Consider the following 18252-nt stretch of genomic DNA (forward strand, 5'->3'; position numbering starts at 1 on the left):
TCAATTGCATAGCAGTAGTCATCTTAGCAGCTCCTGGCACTTCCACGAGAGCCAAGTGGCATCCCGTCTGAAGGCAAATACTAGTAATTCACTCAGCCACAGCATCCATCTCTCTGAGAACTGCACAGAGCAAACACAAGGTGCGTGTGCTCTCCTCTAGGCAGATATTTTCCCATTTGTCACCTCCCAGAAGAGCATTAGTATAAAGTAGCTAATGGTATGGCCTTCAAGGTTGTCTGGGTTTTTATTATTTCCTTTTCTCTACTTCAAAAACTCTCTTTGATTTTATGTTATAAAAATGTGGAATTAGTCTGAAGATATTCTTACCTGCTTTGCAGGTACAAGAACCATCCACTGGTGAACAGATGGCTTCATTTTTGCAGTTGCACACAGAAGAACAGTTTACTCCATATGTTCCCGGAAGACAAGGAGTACCACAATCAGCACCCTGAATTACACAAAAATAACAGTCTAAAAGCTATTTGAGGAGGGTTAGACAATACAAAAATAACTAACAAGTGACCTACACCTATGATTGACTGACTGTGAAGATTGACTCAGGTGCTACAAATACTAGAAAACCTACAGCCCATGACTGTCCTAAGATGCCGTCTAATTATCCTGAATTTAAGGGAAAGCTTTTTGCAGAGCTCTTCATGCTTTTTAAGACTACTGTAAGCATTAGTTTTAGATTGGTTGCTAGGAAAGCGCACATCGCCTATCTAACAGCACTTGGTTAGCCTAATGGTATTTAAACCATCAACAAAGCAATTAAAGAAACCAAAATCTAATAACAAAATAGCAATTTAATGGAAAATAACAATCCCATAAAATACTTTTTAAAATATAACATACTTGAAGTTTGTACAACACTATTGCTTAAAGAATAGTAGTACTATAAAATGGTTTCTGTGTTATGTTATTAGCATCCAATGCATAGGTAACAGCAAAGGTTTGTAAAAGCTAATGAACAGCATGAACTAAATTGTAAAAAACAATTTTCTTTGTCTAGGGCATCTCTGGATAGAGCATGAGGAAGTGCTGCAATAAGATAATAACTGAAACCCATAGACAAGTATCCTAGTCCCTTACCTTATTTACATCTTTATAGAACATCCTAGGTCTTATTAAAAAAAAAAAAAAAAACAAAAAAAAAAACAAAAAAAAAAACAGTTTCATTCCAGTACTGAAAACTAACCACAGATTTTGCCTTTTCTGGGCCTTACGCTACAGTACACCAAATGGAACTTGCACATCTTTAGCTGTCACTTGAGTAGAGAAAGGACACACAGCATCTTCAGGAACTTTGAACTTGCAGTGGAATCAAAAAAAAAAAAAAAAAAAAAAAAAAAAAAAAAAAAAAAGAGAGAGAGTGTGAAAGTGAGACTCATTTACCTTAAATCCAGGGGCACAGATGCATTTTCCAGTCACACTGTCGCAGTCGGCACCATTTTGGCAGCTGCAAATCTGCTGACAAGACTCGCCATAAAATCCTGGCGAACATGTCTCGTTGCAGTAGAGCCCAGACCAGCCTGGCTTGCAGGAGCATTCCCCAGACATAGGGTGACAGCTGCCAGGAGGGGATGAAAGGATAAATAATTCAGGACTAAATATGACACTGATATATTTTTTTTTCCAGAGAACAAAATGCTTTCATAGACAGGTTACATAAAGAAACCTGCATACTATGTACATAAATGTTTTTCTTCCCCAAACCACAAAACGTAAGGCTATAAATATATATATATAGTGTATATATAAACTCATACAAATTAATATAAGAAAGAGTAGCATCATATAAAATAAAGACTTTTTGGGTGGGCAGGCAAAGAAAAAAAGATGAAGATATAATACTTTTCTACGGCTATATTAAAAAAAAAATCAAAACCCTATCTGCAACATAGTTCTAATGACTGTAAAATACATAACTATAATTATGAATTTCAAGTTTTCATCACTGTAGTATTTCCAAAGCATCTCTCTTTTTGTACGCTGGCAAAGTTCAGCAGCGTATTGTCTGAGAAACACACTTTGCTAAAATGACAGCACAACATTCAGTAAGCAAAACGCGTGCTCTTTCCGTGAAACCTTTGGCTGAAAAAGAGCACAACTGGCATCTCTCCAGGACCGCCACAAAATCATTTGCGTGGGGAGGAAGTCAGATACACCGTGAGGCCCGGCGACCTTTTGGAGCGCATCTCCCCCGCGTTGGCCGTACCTGGTGGCAGCCCAGCTGTCTCTACCTGGAACAGCAGCTGCATTGAGTGGCCGGGCAGCCAGCTGTTGCCTCCTAACAAATGGACATCATCAGCTGCGCAAAGATATACGCGCTGGAAAAGTGGACACAATGGGGTACTCTGTAGCCCTCTGGCAGACAAAGCATTTGCTTAATTCTCAGTAAAGGAAAGCTTTAATATCCAAATGCAATATATCTACAATGGGAAGACTGTTTAAAGATTGTCTTCTGCCATTGACTGAAGTGAAGGTCCTTTAAGCATGCTGGAAAAAACATGCCTTCATCCAGACGCATTAAATGACCCGTGACAACGGGTCTAGTTTTGCAAGATTTGCTGGCTCTATCTGTGCGGGTGTGTATGAAATCGAGCACTTTTCTAACTGTTTCAAGGTTTGAAAAAACTCCTACTGCACTTTTAGGTCGGTAAGCAGTAACAGTATTCTTGGAAACAGTTCCAGCACAACAAGGGAATGCAACATTAATCACGACTGCTGCTGGACTCCAGGACTGCTCTGGTCAAATTAAGAGTTTCTTATCGCTAAATACAACCAACTGTAAATGTACTACTGATCGGGGAAAACATGATTTATAAAAGTACAGGACGTTGTTCAATTTGTATTTTGCGCTCTCTATATATCATTCCATACACTGTAATATGACAAAGATTTGAGTTTTTTTAATGTATTAAAAACTTTTTAATGGGACTATGCTGGTTTATATAAAAGTGATAGGAAATGTCTTAATCTTTATAGCTAAATGGAAACAATGGAACCAATCTGGAATGACATACGTAGAAATTACTCAAAATTCATAGTGTTCATAACTACATTGTTTATTCAGATATTAGTACACCTGCAGTGAAAGGTGTTGAAATAGAACTATTCTCACATAAACTAACATGCTAAATTAGGAAAGCATGTTTATGAGAATCAGATTTGTCCCCTGCTCCTAATTTCTTCCTGTATACATCCAGTGGCATTTCACATTCAGTTCCCACGTTTACTACCAACGGAGCAATGCCGAGCAGGGAATGTGAAAAGCTTTTTCAATCCACAACTGAGTAGTCATTAAATATGAATGGGAAGATATTTAAAACACAAAATTAGTAATATTGTCATTTTAAGAAATAAATCCAAGGGGAAGGTGTTTTTTTTTGTTTTGTTTTGTTTTTGTTTTAGGAGAAGGGAACCCACATGCGTGAGCAAGCCCTGGTTATGAGGCAGACAGAGGCATTGACATTCTGTGCCCCCCAGTGAGCGTTACTAAGGCATATTCGCACACATATTGATTGACACCAAAATTAGCAGTCAGTAATTTGTAATTAGAGGTAGGAAGCTGGAGCACTTTTGAAGCTTTTTGATGGGTTCTCATGCAGTTAGCTTAATTGCCAATAAGATTTATATATTAAGATAGGGAAATAAAGAGCAGTTGAGAGACGCTGCTGGTACATCCGCTAATAATCCTGGCCTTTTGTTCACATTTTCTTGTAATATAGACTTACTTTGTACAGAGACAAAAAAAAAAAAAAAAAAAGCATTTGTGAGAGGCTGACAATATATATTAGTAAGATTTAGATGGACTTTATGATTTCAGAAGATTTATCCAGGTATTACAGTATCCACATAAATTCTATAGCACTTCATGCAATATAAAGTTCCCATGAAAAACGGGAAATTTTGGAAAAATCCAAAACTACATGGTGCCCTAATTTTAACTTTAAAACACAGTCAAACTATATGAATCATACACATCATATCATAATTCCCCTCAATCCTATATATCTATCTCAGAAAAAGCATGAGATAAGAGAAACCCCATTAGAGTTAATGTCATGAAAAAAAAAGTTAATTCCCACCTGAACTACTGGAAATTAGTTAGAAGTACAGAATGACCCCAGCTGATCTTACCTACCAGCATGAACCAGTGAAAAAAGATCATAAGAAGCAGCTTAGGAGAATGAAGAGAGTGATATCCATAATTCAGCTCAAAAATCAACTTGAAATTACTGCACTTGCAGGATCACAGGTGTAATGTACATCCTTTTAAAAGATTCTAGCTAAATATGCAGCTACAGCCTGCTGTTTTTATATTTTTCAAGTGATCATTAGGTGTCGCTTGACTAAAGGAATGACAAAACCCAGCCCAGGAATCGCCGAGGCTGAAGCAGATTCTTGTACAAAACGAAGAGAACGACACTGACACAAGCAGATGGAGAAGTCTTTTTGGCTCGCTTCTGCGAACTGGATCTTTAAAATGCCCAGTGACTACAAGCCCCCCAAACCACAGATCTGAGTGACAGAGGTACACGGACCTGCTCAGTAAACAGTCCTTGAATCAGCTCACTGCACCGCTCCCTGTACCTCATCAAGGAAAACACTGCTTTTATTTTATGGGCTCTAAGTTTCAGCCAGCAAACTTCCATTCCAGTTTTATTCTTGGCTAGCAAGTGAAAAAGGGAAATACCGAGAGTGTCACCTAGTCACAGAGAACAGAGATCTGTGCTTGATTTGCACTCTAACTCAAATCCTTTTACGTATGTTAGAAGATGCAGTACAGAAGAAATGTTTGTGAAAAAAATATTTGGCACTAGAGGGTTGTTACGTGCTACTGCCCACTGGGCCCCTCAACAGAACAAAACCTCTCAAGCAGATCTGGATCTAACCCTCGACAGAGTTTTTACTAAAGGCTGCTGATATAACTTGAAGAACCACGATGAGCATGCCATTCCCAGTAGCTGCCACCGACCAACAGCAGCAGTGAAATATCTGTATTTTTTAGTGGCAAATGTTTAACCTTTAATTTTATATCTACAAATGTCAAGAATATATGTTAAAGCCTAGGTCTCTGGTCTTCCCAACAGTTCCTCTCTGAGGAGTATCTAAACCAGTGGACAAACTCCGATGATACAAGCCTTTACAATACCGATTTGCTAGAAGTCACAGAATCATAGAACCAGTAAGGTTGGAAGGGACCTCTGGAGATCATCTAGTCCAACCTCCCTGCTCAGCAGGGTCACCTAGAGCACGTCAGACAGGGTTGCATCCAGGCAGGTCTTGAAGATCTCCAGAGAAGGAGACTCCACAACCTCTCTGGGCAACCTGTGCCAGTCCCTACAGAATCCTAGACCTGTGGGCACCAACAACTGATCCCGAGGAGCAAATGCATCCTCTTTTTAGAGTCTTGAGATTACTGGTTATGCTGCTGCTAAAGGGGTTAATGTCATGATGAAGATCCTTTGGCCCAATTATTACTTATGGCAAACGAGTAAGGGACGAGGATATTTCCTGATATGTTTAAGCTGTCTCCTGGCTGACTGATATTTAGTCACAGGTGAAGATACCCAGACACAAGTGGCTTCTCAAAAGCACAGAGGGAAGTGTCCACAGGGGAGCTCTCTCTTCTACACTATTATTCTGATAACGTTTGATTTCTATCATTCTATGGTCTTATACATTTTCTGACACAATATATGAAAAATATACTTGTAAAGTCCTGAAAAATTCTGTTTTCCTCTCAGATTATCAGGTTTTTACAGAAAAACATGCTCCCATAGCACCTACAATGTTGTTAAGTCCCTTGTGATTTGACATGAAGAGGAAAAAACGTTCAAAAAAAAAGGACAACCATATGCTGCCGTTTACACGTGAACATTTGTGATCCAATTTGACCACAAGCTGTCCTCCAGCAGTATAAATGAAGGAGCAACTGTGTTGAATATGAATCAGAAGTAATCCCTGAAATATCAGAAATACTATACAACGTAATACATTCCTGTCAAACAAAGCTTTGACAACAGTCTGCAGATAAATTTGCAGGAAAGCAGCTAACGTATAATTCATAATACAACAGTATTTGGTCTACAGGAATAATTTGAGAGTTAGGTTTGGATTATGGTTCCACTTGTTCTTGAAAGCTCTGCCCAAAGAATAAATTGCTTGATTTTATGTAAAAAACTCAGTATTTTTTCAGAATACATTTCAATTAAATGGAATAAACAGAAGTGCAAGCACATGACTGCAAAAGCATATGAATGGAAAGTGAAAAGAATCCAGTTCACCGCCACATGGTTTGTCAATGAAAGATCTGTTGAGCAATCCCGACAATCCACAAAGTAATTTTTCACAGCGGCCTAAAATATGAGATATTTCCATACACGTGCCTGAGCACTTTAACATCACTTTTAAATTCCGACTCAAGGCTTCTGTTTCATCTGCGAGGAAAAGTTCACCTTAAATACAAAGTACAGCAATATTCTGTGTAACAGTATACAGTTTCTGCAAATTTCTTTCAGGACAATTTGTGACAGCAAAACATTTGGACTATGCTCACAAAACTTATCTAAGGTACTGATTAATGAAATCATGTGTAAGCAAATGCACAATGACTGAAATACTTCATAAAAAGGAAGCATGCTCTGTAGTAAGAAAAAGCTGGCAATGAGAACTGTTTTATAAATACATGTTGGCTTGTCTTAACTGACATTCTTGCTCCGCAGCCAAAAGATCATCTCAGAATAGCTAGTTTATAGATTTTTATCACAATAGGTTAAAATGCTATGGAATCTCTAAAGACACAGAAAACTCAAAAATTATGTCTTGTGATTGCCTGAACAAAGAGAGACAGTAAAAGGCATGCCAGTTAGAAAACTGCTTTTATTCTATTTCCAGCCATCAGATTCTACCTGCTTTTTGGAAAATTAGTTTAAATGACCATGAAATCTAGAGTTATAATTTGTAAGGCTTCAGAAATTTTGTATTAAAACAATCACCTACTCCAGTTCTTATAGACATACGAAGAGAGAGAGAGAGCGCGAGAGCGAGCGCGCGCGAGAGAAAGAGAAATTAATTCTCCTCTGCTGCCAGGCTCATAAGAGTGATTTCAAATTCAGTTACTTCTCATTTACAGTACCCCAGAATACATGAGGAAGGTATAAGGTCTACTAACTTAATATGGTGAATAATATAGAGATTTATTCATGTGGTAAACAAAGGTCAAATTTTGTCTTAACCTTTATTTCATGGGTCAGTAAACAAATACAGAAGCTAATATTAAGATCGCATACAGTTTCAAGCACCAATAATTGCAAGCTCGTTTGGGTTGCTATTTTCTTTTTTGCTGTGGTCATAAAATACTAAATACTCTTTGTAAATCTTTAGCTGCTTTAGTTGGCATAAAAGTACTTGGCAGCATCAGGAATTATTTCTTTTCAAGATTATATTCTGGCTTCAATTTCCCACGTAGGAAGATTGTGCTGAACAGTGTAAAACTTACCTCCAGGTATTTGGCAAGTGACAGGGACACTTTTTGTCACACTTGAGACCATAAACTCCTTCAGGGCAAAGCCTCGTTTCACAGTGCTCTCCTGTATACCCCGGTTCACAGAGACACGCGCCACTAATATGGTAGCACTTCCCACCGTTCATACACTGGCAGGTCTCGGCACACTGTGCTCCGAATGTCCCCACTGGACACTCGTCTTGGCATCTATGAGAAAAGAAAAAAAAAATAAGTAAACAAATCACTGTCTGATACAGTTCTAAAACTCCTCATAAGTAGAGCAGAAATTTGCATTTATGTAACTGTATATTTAAAAGTGGCCGTTTCTTTTGTGGCTTATCACAGCAAAACAAGCTAAAAATGCTGACTCTGCAAGTTCCTTTTGAAAAGGGTCTCCCTTCTCTCCTATAGGGAAACAACAACCACACAGACCCCTGCATTTCTTACCCAAGAACAAAATCAAACCCTCCTAAAACAGATCTTACATATGATAAGAAATGAAGTTTCAAAAGCCTGTACCCTTTTTGTTGTTGCTAAAGTGGTCTACATTCTCCATTTGGCCATACTGAAAAAAGCCACCAGGTACTTGCACTCCTGCAGACACCCAGGCCTGGCGATTCCCTGGCAATGATTCTCAGCAGAATCTATACACCATATTTTCTAAGTGTGTTTCCAAACACATGATGTTCCCAAAACACCTTTTCTTCCAAAATTTCATTTTAAGCTTCTTTTATATTGCTTTTGTCCTCTTTCTTAGAATGAAATAGAAAATATTTAAGAATCCATAACTTTACTAATTTTCACTTTCATACGTTAGAAAAGAGAATATGGAGAATATGGGAGAATAACAATGATTTTTTTTCTGCTCCTTAGGCAAAGTATTTCCTAATAAAAAGACTTATTCTCCAAACTTTTCCTCTTTCTTTCATGCAGCTTTTATAAGATAATTTCTTTAGCTAACAATCATATTTCCTAAGTGTTACATACGAAAGACATTATTTATCTTGAAGATCAGACTGCATGTTTAGTTGGCAGCCTAAACACTAAAAACCAGCATCCAGTGAACACTTCTAAAACTTGCAACTCATTTCCTAATGACTTTCTTCATAGCAATTTGATTTGGTGGTTTTAGGAGAGAAATCCATACTATCAGTTTGAGATTTTCCACCTTAACTTCTCTGTGTTTTATGATTCAACCATTAAAATTTGGAATGCCAGTAGTACTATAGCATTACTGAAGGCTATAGCTTTAAGTACATCCTAAAAGATTTGATTATATGTTTTGGAGAAGACCTCTCAGGTGAACAGGTTCATCTAGCAGAGCCCAGAGACGAAAATATTTCATAGCTTATGAGTCAGGGAAAACTCCCATATTTATTAATATAAGCATTCTGTAAACTCTGAAATATGTTGACCAGTTCACATAGACAGCAAGACAAAACAGCTAAATCCCAAACCCTCTACCCAGGACACACTGAAATTGAAGTCCTGAGGTGTGCTGTGAACCCCTTCAGAAATACTATGCATGTAACATCTTCTGTAACTCGGGTACCTCACAGTTTTATCAGATTAGAGACTGCACAGAAATAGTACTTGACAATACGGCACAGAGTTTTTAGTTTTCTTATACACTTTGTATTTTTTGTAATTTCTTGTATGATTAATGGTTTATTGCAGGAGAATTTCAAAGACCGGTATGGCTCAAGGCACGACCAAATGTAACAGAATTTAGCAGAAAATGTGGAAAACATATTTATTTTATGCTTCTGTAGCATCTACTTCAGCCTGACACTGTTATCCAGAAGTTTCAAGGTATCTTTAATTCTGTTCTCGCTGATGCCATCAGTGAAATCTCTTTTTAGTTCAGAGGGGCAGCATTATAATGCAGTCGATAGAGCTAAATATTTCCTAATGAGGTTATACAAAGAAGGCTGAGAATTAAATTTCTCCAAATGACAATCAGGAGTACCAGCCAAATTAGGCAAAATTTAACCTTGCAGAATTGTGTCCTCATCATCTTGTGAAAGAATCTCTTCTGTTTTGCAGTGCGGATGAGTATCAATCAAAAAGTATTTGGTAGAACAATCAGCAGAGTAATTTAAACTGGATTACCTTGCATTAACTTAAATCACCTAGAAAATCAGTTACATGCCTTAGGAGTGCTTTTTTCTTGCTGTTATACTGACTACCAGAAGTCACTACCACACTGATATCCCAGATATCAGCTGTTGAAGTTATGAATGCAAGTGGAGAGTAGTTTAATGTCTTCATATACTGTCTTTTTTGCTGCTGACATATACATACTAGCTCACCAAATGCCCATGCTTTTATTGTAACATTTCCCTTTCTTATCAGTCAGCTGATATTAAATAAGAAATGGGCATCTCTAACCTTGCTTATGACCCATTCCTGCCCTTAGTAATATCTTGGAAAACACGAGAGTTGCAAATATGGCCTGTTTTTCAGCAAAGGAAAAGCTCAGAATTGCAAAAGGGATCAAAACACTGCAGCCAGCAAGGCATTTCAGATTATAGTAAGATTTAAATTCCAAGACAAAAATTTTAACAGCTTTTACAAAAACCAGAGTGTAGTGTGCAGATTTGCATATGGATATTCCTTTGATTTTCCTGCTGATTTATCTGTGACTTTTTAAATGCCTCTACCATCTCCTGCAGTATTTCTTCACAAGAGGCATATATTTGACTTTTGCAATCAAGTGCCTCTGAACTGATTGTTTTTCTTCTTCTTCATGATTTTTTTCCCCTTATGTCTGGCATAGCTCTCCCCAAGTCCTGTGAACACTCGCGTGGGAAGTGCATATGGTTATAATACCTACTACTGTTGGCAGAGATCCCCTGGACTGACCCCAGTGATTAAGCTACTGCTGACTTCAGCAAACGAGTTGCTGTGCTGCTTAAAATATATGCAGCAAAGCACTTCTATCATCACTTTCCACTACCTTCAAAAGGTAAATCTTGCTGTTCCCTTTTCCTTCTGAAATCTACCAAAGATTTTTAATGGTAAAGTCAGAAAATAAGAAAACTTAGTTTCTTCATTTGAATGAAATACTTCAGGAAAGAACTCACTTTGAAGAGGAACTGAATGAGCCTCCCTTGCTACTCCATCTGCCAAACATCTGTGCAAAACCAAGAGCTTCCTATCTTACTGCCTTGCCATACCTCAAACTGCGTCATTCTGCACACCACTAAGACGGAGACCCACAAGGCACTGGCAGCGCATGGGCCACAGCACCAAAATCCCGAAACTGAACAATTCTTCACAGAACATCTTCCATTTTTGCACTTTTAATTTATGATCTAGTGTTAGCTAAGCAACACAGCAAACATCTCACAAAGCTCCTTTAATCGTACCACTGACATCCCCATTTGGCTTTCTACCCCCTTCTTTTTTTTCTCTGTTGCAGTAGACCCTTTGCAGGTTCAACACTCTGGTGGAAACAAGTTTTCCTTACCGTTCGCCCGTGTAACCTGGGCTGCAATGGCATTGACCTGTTGCCGAGTCACAGGTCCCTCCATTGTGGCACTGACACTCCTGGGAACAATTTTTCCCATAACGACCCTCAGGACAAGGCTGACCACAGACTGTGCCCTGCGTGAGCAAAAAAAAAAAAAAAAAAATCTTTATAATGAAGGAAGATCAAGCAGATCTCAGGTCACGTGTCTAGTGCTCATCTTGGGAAACGCTAGACTCTTCTCCAGCTTTAAACTGGGGTATGTTTCCACGCTGGAGGGATAATCTTCTAGGATTTCCATCCTAGAAGCCAAAGCTAATGAAAAATATTATCTCTAAGCAACAGTAAACACTTAAGCATTTAAGATTAGTTGATGTGAAGTTCTTCCCAATTTCTTTATCAGGAGTAGAATGTATCAAGACATCCGGAAATGCCCTCTGGTGAATAGTGGTGTAGAAAGCAATAATTGCTGTAATGTGTCAATTATACTACTTCATGATCAGATGGGTTAAAAAAAAAAAAGGAAAAAAGCTATTTATAATTTCATTGAAAAGTAGCACATCTTAAAAGATTAGACATGATTTCTGCTTCCCTTAGACAGGTCTCAAAATTCCACAATGCTGTTTACCTCCTTGGAATTAATTACACCTGTGCAATAAGAGGAGAATAAGATCTTAAGATTTTCAAGAAGCCAATTCAAGAGGAATACACTTATAGACATTTCATCAGAATAATGGAAGATATTGCAGATTTTATGCCTGGCTACTTCACACCGGCCTTACATGTAAAGCAAAAAAGGTTACACTGACAAAGCAGCAGATTATGGAATAGAAAAATCTAAAACTATCTAAGAGTTATGCTTAAATAACCACTTGGAAAGGAAAATTAGTCAAAGAGCTAATTAGAAATATATTAGTTAACACACATTATTATAAAATTTTCATCACATGTTTACATGCGACATCATTTTTCATTAGCTGTATTTAGGCCAATAAAGAGAATCAAGAATTCATGCAAACACTTGTGTCTTATCATCGTTAATTTATGTTTTTCTACCATTAAGAAAGAACTGCCATAACCTGAGTTAGGTACCTAAGTGAGCGATGCTACGTAAACACAAAAGGAGATTTGATCTGTTTGTAACTATGCTTTCTGGTTGGTTTCTGATCTCTACTGCAGAAGTCCTCCTGTATCATGAGCTAATTAAAAATTAAAGCATACTTTCACCCAAAATGGACAATTTCATAGAAAATATTTTGCTATTAATGTATTTTTAAAATGTTACTTAGGTTCTGATCACCTTCCAACCCCATTATTTGCCAGTTTGGAACAGGCAGCTGGCAGTAGGGGACACTACAGGCAGGCGAGGAGTTTTCATTTGCAGCTCAGAGGTCAATTCTTTCCCTACGTACTGACAAAAGGATAAAAAGTCTGAAGAAAACGTCAAAGTTATGATGTCCTATTTCTGCCACCACCACAGTATCTAGAAGTTTGGTGTTTTTGCAATACATACTATCAACTTGGAAAGAGGCACAGAATATATACCCCCAAAATATAATGGTGCTACCTCCCTATAATATCATGTCTACTGGCAAACGACTTCTATACAAGTTTTAAAGGATGTGGTCTCCTCATAGCATGGATCATTTTCTTTGTCTCCCAGAATCTGACATGGTTAAAAGAAGGCAGTGCAGAACTGGGGGATATTCAACAACAGATGGTTTTGCAAGTGTTTTATTCCAGTCTGTTGTAGGAGCAGTGTATGCTAAAATAACATTTCCTATTATTCCTGGCTACATGCAGATTGTCTTTGCTATTCTAAGTCACTATCCATTTCTAACACTGCCCGAAGTCTACAAATGCGGATCCCTTCAGGGGCTGTGTTGATTTCGGAAAGTGCTTTTACCATCCATCCGGGTGGGCAGGCACACTCGCCGGTGACGTGGTGGCACACTCCTCCGTTCTGGCAGGGGCACCTCTCCTCGCACTGTCGCCCGTGCTTCCCTGGAGGACAGAGGTCCTCACAGCTAAAAGGTTGGGAAGATACAGTGGTTACTTCGGCATACCCTCTTGCCTCCAGCCATCTCTATTTTTAACACTCTAGTTAGTTTTCCAGACAAGAAATATGAAACAGAAGGCAATCCAAACTAAAAGGGAAGCAAACTGAACACTGTGTAGTATCTGTGCAACAAATCTAAGGGAACAGACCCAGAAGTCCAGGAGTTATAAAACAGATTTTTTTTTCTTTTTCCTTAAAATATATCTCTTCTTACACTAATTCGGTTTGGTACTGGTTCATTGTTACTGACAAATTTCAAAAATATATTCTAGAATAAGAAATCCAAAATAAGTGTACATTTCAATGCTATTTTCCAAACTTGCAGCCAAACAGTTGTCACGTTGGCCGTAAAGAAGTTCTCATTGCTACTTTTTGTAGTTTTTATTCAGCAATCCAGATGAAGGGGGCTTTCCCTCAACTACACTTCTGCAAATGCACAGAAGAAAGGTTTGCCCAGTTTCTTCTTAGCCAGTCCTGCTCCTCCACTGCATACAGTAACCAGACTGACAATACAGTGTTAATTTTTTTCTCAATTTAATTTCTTTTGACAGCACTAGCCAAATCTCATACCTCCCCCCAGTATATAATATACACTCTGCTTACAAGGCACCAGTGTATCCAGGAGGACATCTGCACTCTCCAGTCACGTGGTCACAGGTGGCTCCATTTTGACACTGACATTTTTGATGGCAATCGTTTCCATACGTCCCTTGGTCACAGCGTTCCTCGCAGCGCCAGCCTTTGAAACCCGATGCGCAGTGGCAGGCTCCAGTGATGGGGTTGCATAAGGCTCCATTTTTGCACTGGCAACGGCTGCTGCAGTGAGGTCCCCAGTGGTCACTGTCACATGCTGAAAGGGTAGAAGGAAAAGTTTACAGCAGTTTTATAATAGCTCATATTACAACACTGAAGATATTATGAGTCAGTTGTAAAGAAAAAAAAAAAAGGTTATAAAGGAGAAAAACTTATGCAGTGCACAGAAGAAGAGACAGCCTCATCTCTCCTGGGTCTTCAAGGATCCTGAAAGGCAGACAGAACTTAATTTATGCTTATAAATTATTTTTTTTAATGTATAAATGAAAAAAAACTTTGAAATGGGAAACTGAAGTAAATGTAAGTTCCAATCTCTTCACTGTAAAACTTCATTATGACTCTCCACTGTCAAGTAACAGTTGTGGTTGTGGTGAGCCTACATTTGCACAAACAAGTCTTGATGACTTAAGTAAAAAATATAGTCTAGATCCATAAACAATGACTTGAATCCCACAATGAAATTGCAAAGCTTACTTATCAAAACATTATCATACTGCATGATTTTTTTTTCTGAATCCAGAAGTTTGTACTAGTTTACATGACTGCAAATAGTTCCTTTTCAATCTTGCAAGCAATGATAGTGCAAAAGAATATGTAAAAAATAATGTTTCACCAAACAACAAAAACTAGCTATGATACAGTTAAACATCATCTGGATGTTACCATTTTTTCAATCCAGTGTGCTTCCTCTACGTTCATTCAAGCGCATCTTTTTTTGTCTGCCCCAACGTAGTCCATTAAAATCCTATAAGTAAACCACTCAAAGACCATTTCACTCCCAAAAGAAAAAACCTTACTGCTTAGGAAGAATTTTTCTTAAGTGAGAAACATGGGAGTTCTGTAAAGAGACAGAAGATTAAGGTCACCCAGAGCTCAACAGGAATGTGTTCATCATATGGTCAAATGATCTGCTTTATATTTTTATGTTCTGTTGATAACAACAGCACAACAGCAAAACCTCAGCTGCAATAGCTGGAAGCTCGGCTCTGCCCTTAGTGACTGACAAGCATTGTTTTCTCGGTCTTCTCCTGCGGCAAAAAAGCCAGGCAGAGAGCAGACATATTTTCGTAGAGCAAAACAAAATAATTCAAGATGCCTCCTCAGGGCAGGAATTATTCTAGTACAGGAAAGGATCACTCAGGCTACACAAAATAAATAAAAAATAAAAAAAAAAAAAAAAAAAAAAAAAGGATTAGGGCCTTTTAAGAACTTTTTCTTTAAGATTTTTTTTCCAGTAAAGGTCACTGGAACAGGCATCCATAATGTAGACACTGTGTCCATCTACACACAATACACAGTAACAGAAACACAGGTATTACAGATACCCACTACTGACAAACAAACTGACAGAACTGCCGTCCCTTTTATTATTGTCTTTTCTCCCCTCCATTTATGTATTTGGAAATTTGTATTTTCTATTCTGGGCTATAGGGGCAACTCACTACTGTCCTGCCACACCGTGTGTCTCATAAGATGCCTTTCCCCACGATAACTCACATTTCTTCGGAACTGCTATATGTTTCTTTCTAACATGTCTACGTGGAACAAAGTGCAATCCTCATGCTCATATCCTTAAGTTCTCCTTGGGAAACTAGCTATTTTGGGATTTATAAGAGTGGTGGGTTTCTGAGACAGTCATGTTTTCCGTCAAGACCCCTCCGCTCTTTTTTCTTTGCGGAGACTCCTACATTCTTTTTGCTTAATACCTCAGACTCGATTCAGAAAATAGTCCTTCTGCTCCCAGATTTAAAAATAAATAAATAAATAAATTGATTAAAACCAGCCATTCCTCACGGCACGGTTTAAAAAAGATGCCCTGGGATGTGCGATGAACTGAAGCATTCAAACTGAGCACCAGACCACAACTGTTCCCAGCGCGGAACTCGGTCAAGGATGAACCTGGCCTGAACCCGCCTTAGATACAACGCCACGCCACGCAAGAGAAGACTTATTCTTGGCTGGTAAATTCCAGCTCGTAGTCTTTCACCAACACCCGGAATATTTGCCACAGTCCAACAGCGTTCACGCAGCCGTTTGGAGAATCAGCGTAACGAGTCTCAGGGCCGTACAGATCAAACCCGCCTACGCACGGACCCGCCGTGCTGGCGAGCACCCAGGCTCCGGGACGGCCGCGCGAGAGGCTGGTTCACTAGCGAAGCAGTGGAGGCCTTGCGCTCCCCGCTCTGCTCTTCTCAAAAATCCTGCCTGCCCGGGATGCTCGCTGCTGTCTCTTGGAGATTTACTGATGTCAGAGGTGAACGCGCGCTGTCTCTGAACTTGAACCTTTCTAGACTGTTTTACTGCAACAGCATGTACCGCACAGTAGATAATAATTTATTAGTTTCCTGGCACGATCTTCTCATTACGTTTGCAGGAAATCATTAAAATAAAAAGCATCGTATGTCTGCTAACAGGATTTCCAGCCTTCTGATCAGCCTCTTGGCAAGGGCCAGGTGGGTAACAAATATTGACTACATAATTATTCCACTCGCGCACAACGCCAAAGCACTCTACCAGAACAAGCCTGGCTGCATGATAGTCAGCCTGTACGACAGTCCATTACGCAAGGTCTGTCACCGGCCTACGATCTAACTGTGAGTTATGGGCAGAGCTGTGGGGAAATCTGCAGGATTAATGGGAATAAATAGTATTTTTGAACACGACAGATAAATCACATATTTTGCCTCTCTGTCCTTTGACTGCTAATCAATAATGTCCCCCATAGGAAATTAAAGTGATTTGTCAGAAACTGATACTTAGATTATTGCTAAGAAAGGGAGCAAGGGGTAGCAATGTTTCCTGTGGCGAGTTCTGTTTATTTTTTAATTGGTTTTGGAGGCTAAATTTACCAACTATTACATCAGACTATTTCTGCTCCTTCCTAGTATTTAGAAGCCATGCTGGAAGCTGCACAGCTGCTAATCTGGTGGAATGGATAGTCTTGGAGTTAATGACTGTCGTCGGGTTACGGACTGTCAGCTGGAGTTTAATCAGGATAGCTGCTACGACTGTCCTGACTGCACCAAGGTCACGCACACGCACGCGTATGCAAACACACACGCACGTGTCAGCAACTGACTTCTGAACAGAACTGAAGTTGTAAATCATCTGTCTCAATGTAAAGCATACGTGAAAGGGAAGCAAAGTACGAAGACAAAAGTCCTATGTTCTGAACAGTTCCAGCAAGAGATAACGTAACCCAGCCCCACTAATCCCTGGAACCAGACTGAACGCTGCTAGAGAACCCATGAACCGGCACCTAATTCTTCTATATTTATCATATAGACTGGCCGATCCCGCTTTGTTTCATGCAGAGCGGCTCCTTTCCAAAAGTCACTCCTTCCCCTTTTCACATACAGTGCATTCACCCCCAGGTTCTTCTGTTTTAAATAGAAGAACGAGCTAGCTGCACTGCTCGTTACCAGCTTTCCTAGGAAGCTCAGCGGGTTCTTTCTGCCTTCATCTTAGGCTGTTGGGGGGGAAGGGTAAAAAAAAAAAATCAAAGGAAATGTTTAACAAATATCATGTGGTATTGATGCCATATCTCGTCATTTTTCTTTTTGTACATTCCGTTCATCTGGGAATATCCTTAGAGTCGCCACAGTACGTGCTGTGCACAGCACACAGCGTTACAGATACGGGACAGAAAACTTGTCTCTCAAAAGGCCGCTCAGCAGAAGTGAAGACTTGGGCTTTAGGAATAAGGGCATTACACTGCATGGACTCTCATGTAGAGTAAGTACGAAACTCTAAGACAGCAACAGTCTACCAACATAAAAACAAATTAGAAATGTTCTCTGAAGCTCAGTGCCAAATGACAATTCTAAGTACAGACCGACCCAAGGACTGAAGTGTAAAAGAATCGCCATCAAGAAAAAAAGAAGAAAAAGAAAAAATGAAAATCTGTGATGCAAATTGGTTATCATTCTTGGGCCTTCTGCGGAATCTTTGAAGATTTAAAGTTGTGTATTCTGTATTATCATAAGTTTAATGCACGTTGTTACTATGCTGGGCTGGTCTCGTTTTTATGCACGCGGCTTCTCAGAGCTGCTGGCGATTTGCAAATTGGGATGCAGGGAGCCCTGATATTTTACATTGTAAGATACAAATCTGTATAATAATTTAGAGACACACCTGAGGAGTTTTATAACTTCCTTCCTTATAAACAAAGGTGTTTTTAAACAAAATGTGGTCATGTATCAATTTTTTTCTGTTTTTTTAAGTTGATTTCATTGAAAAGCAACAAAAAGAGAAGTGCAAACGAGCAAATTTATTCCTGATGAATCCACCCTAATCACCTACAATTCTGTACTTCTCTAAAGAATAGCGTATAATGAGAACAAAATAAGGCTATCAAATCACGCCAAAGACCAGTTCAGAAGAAAATTCTCCTTA

General features: G+C 39.0%; 1 protein-coding gene across 4 annotated transcripts in view; it reads right to left on the bottom strand.

Moving 5' to 3' along the window:
• The window catches only part of MEGF10 (multiple EGF like domains 10), a 102713-nt gene that overhangs the window by 36005 nt on the left and 48456 nt on the right, over positions 1-18252 (bottom strand). For all 4 annotated transcript variants that reach the window (XM_062599202.1, XM_062599201.1, XM_062599203.1 and 1 more), the window contains exons 6-11: positions 13648-13894; positions 12892-13012; positions 10986-11122; positions 7508-7720; positions 1396-1570; positions 328-448 (exon numbers count right to left, since the gene is read on the bottom strand). In XM_062599202.1, the coding sequence (XP_062455186.1) occupies positions 328-448; positions 1396-1570; positions 7508-7720; positions 10986-11122; positions 12892-13012; positions 13648-13894 (1014 nt within the window). The remainder of the gene's footprint in view (positions 1-327; positions 449-1395; positions 1571-7507; positions 7721-10985; positions 11123-12891; positions 13013-13647; positions 13895-18252) is intronic.

Source organism: Rhea pennata, chromosome Z (genome assembly GCF_028389875.1).
Source record: "Rhea pennata isolate bPtePen1 chromosome Z, bPtePen1.pri, whole genome shotgun sequence".
NCBI lineage: Eukaryota > Metazoa > Chordata > Aves > Rheiformes > Rheidae > Rhea > Rhea pennata.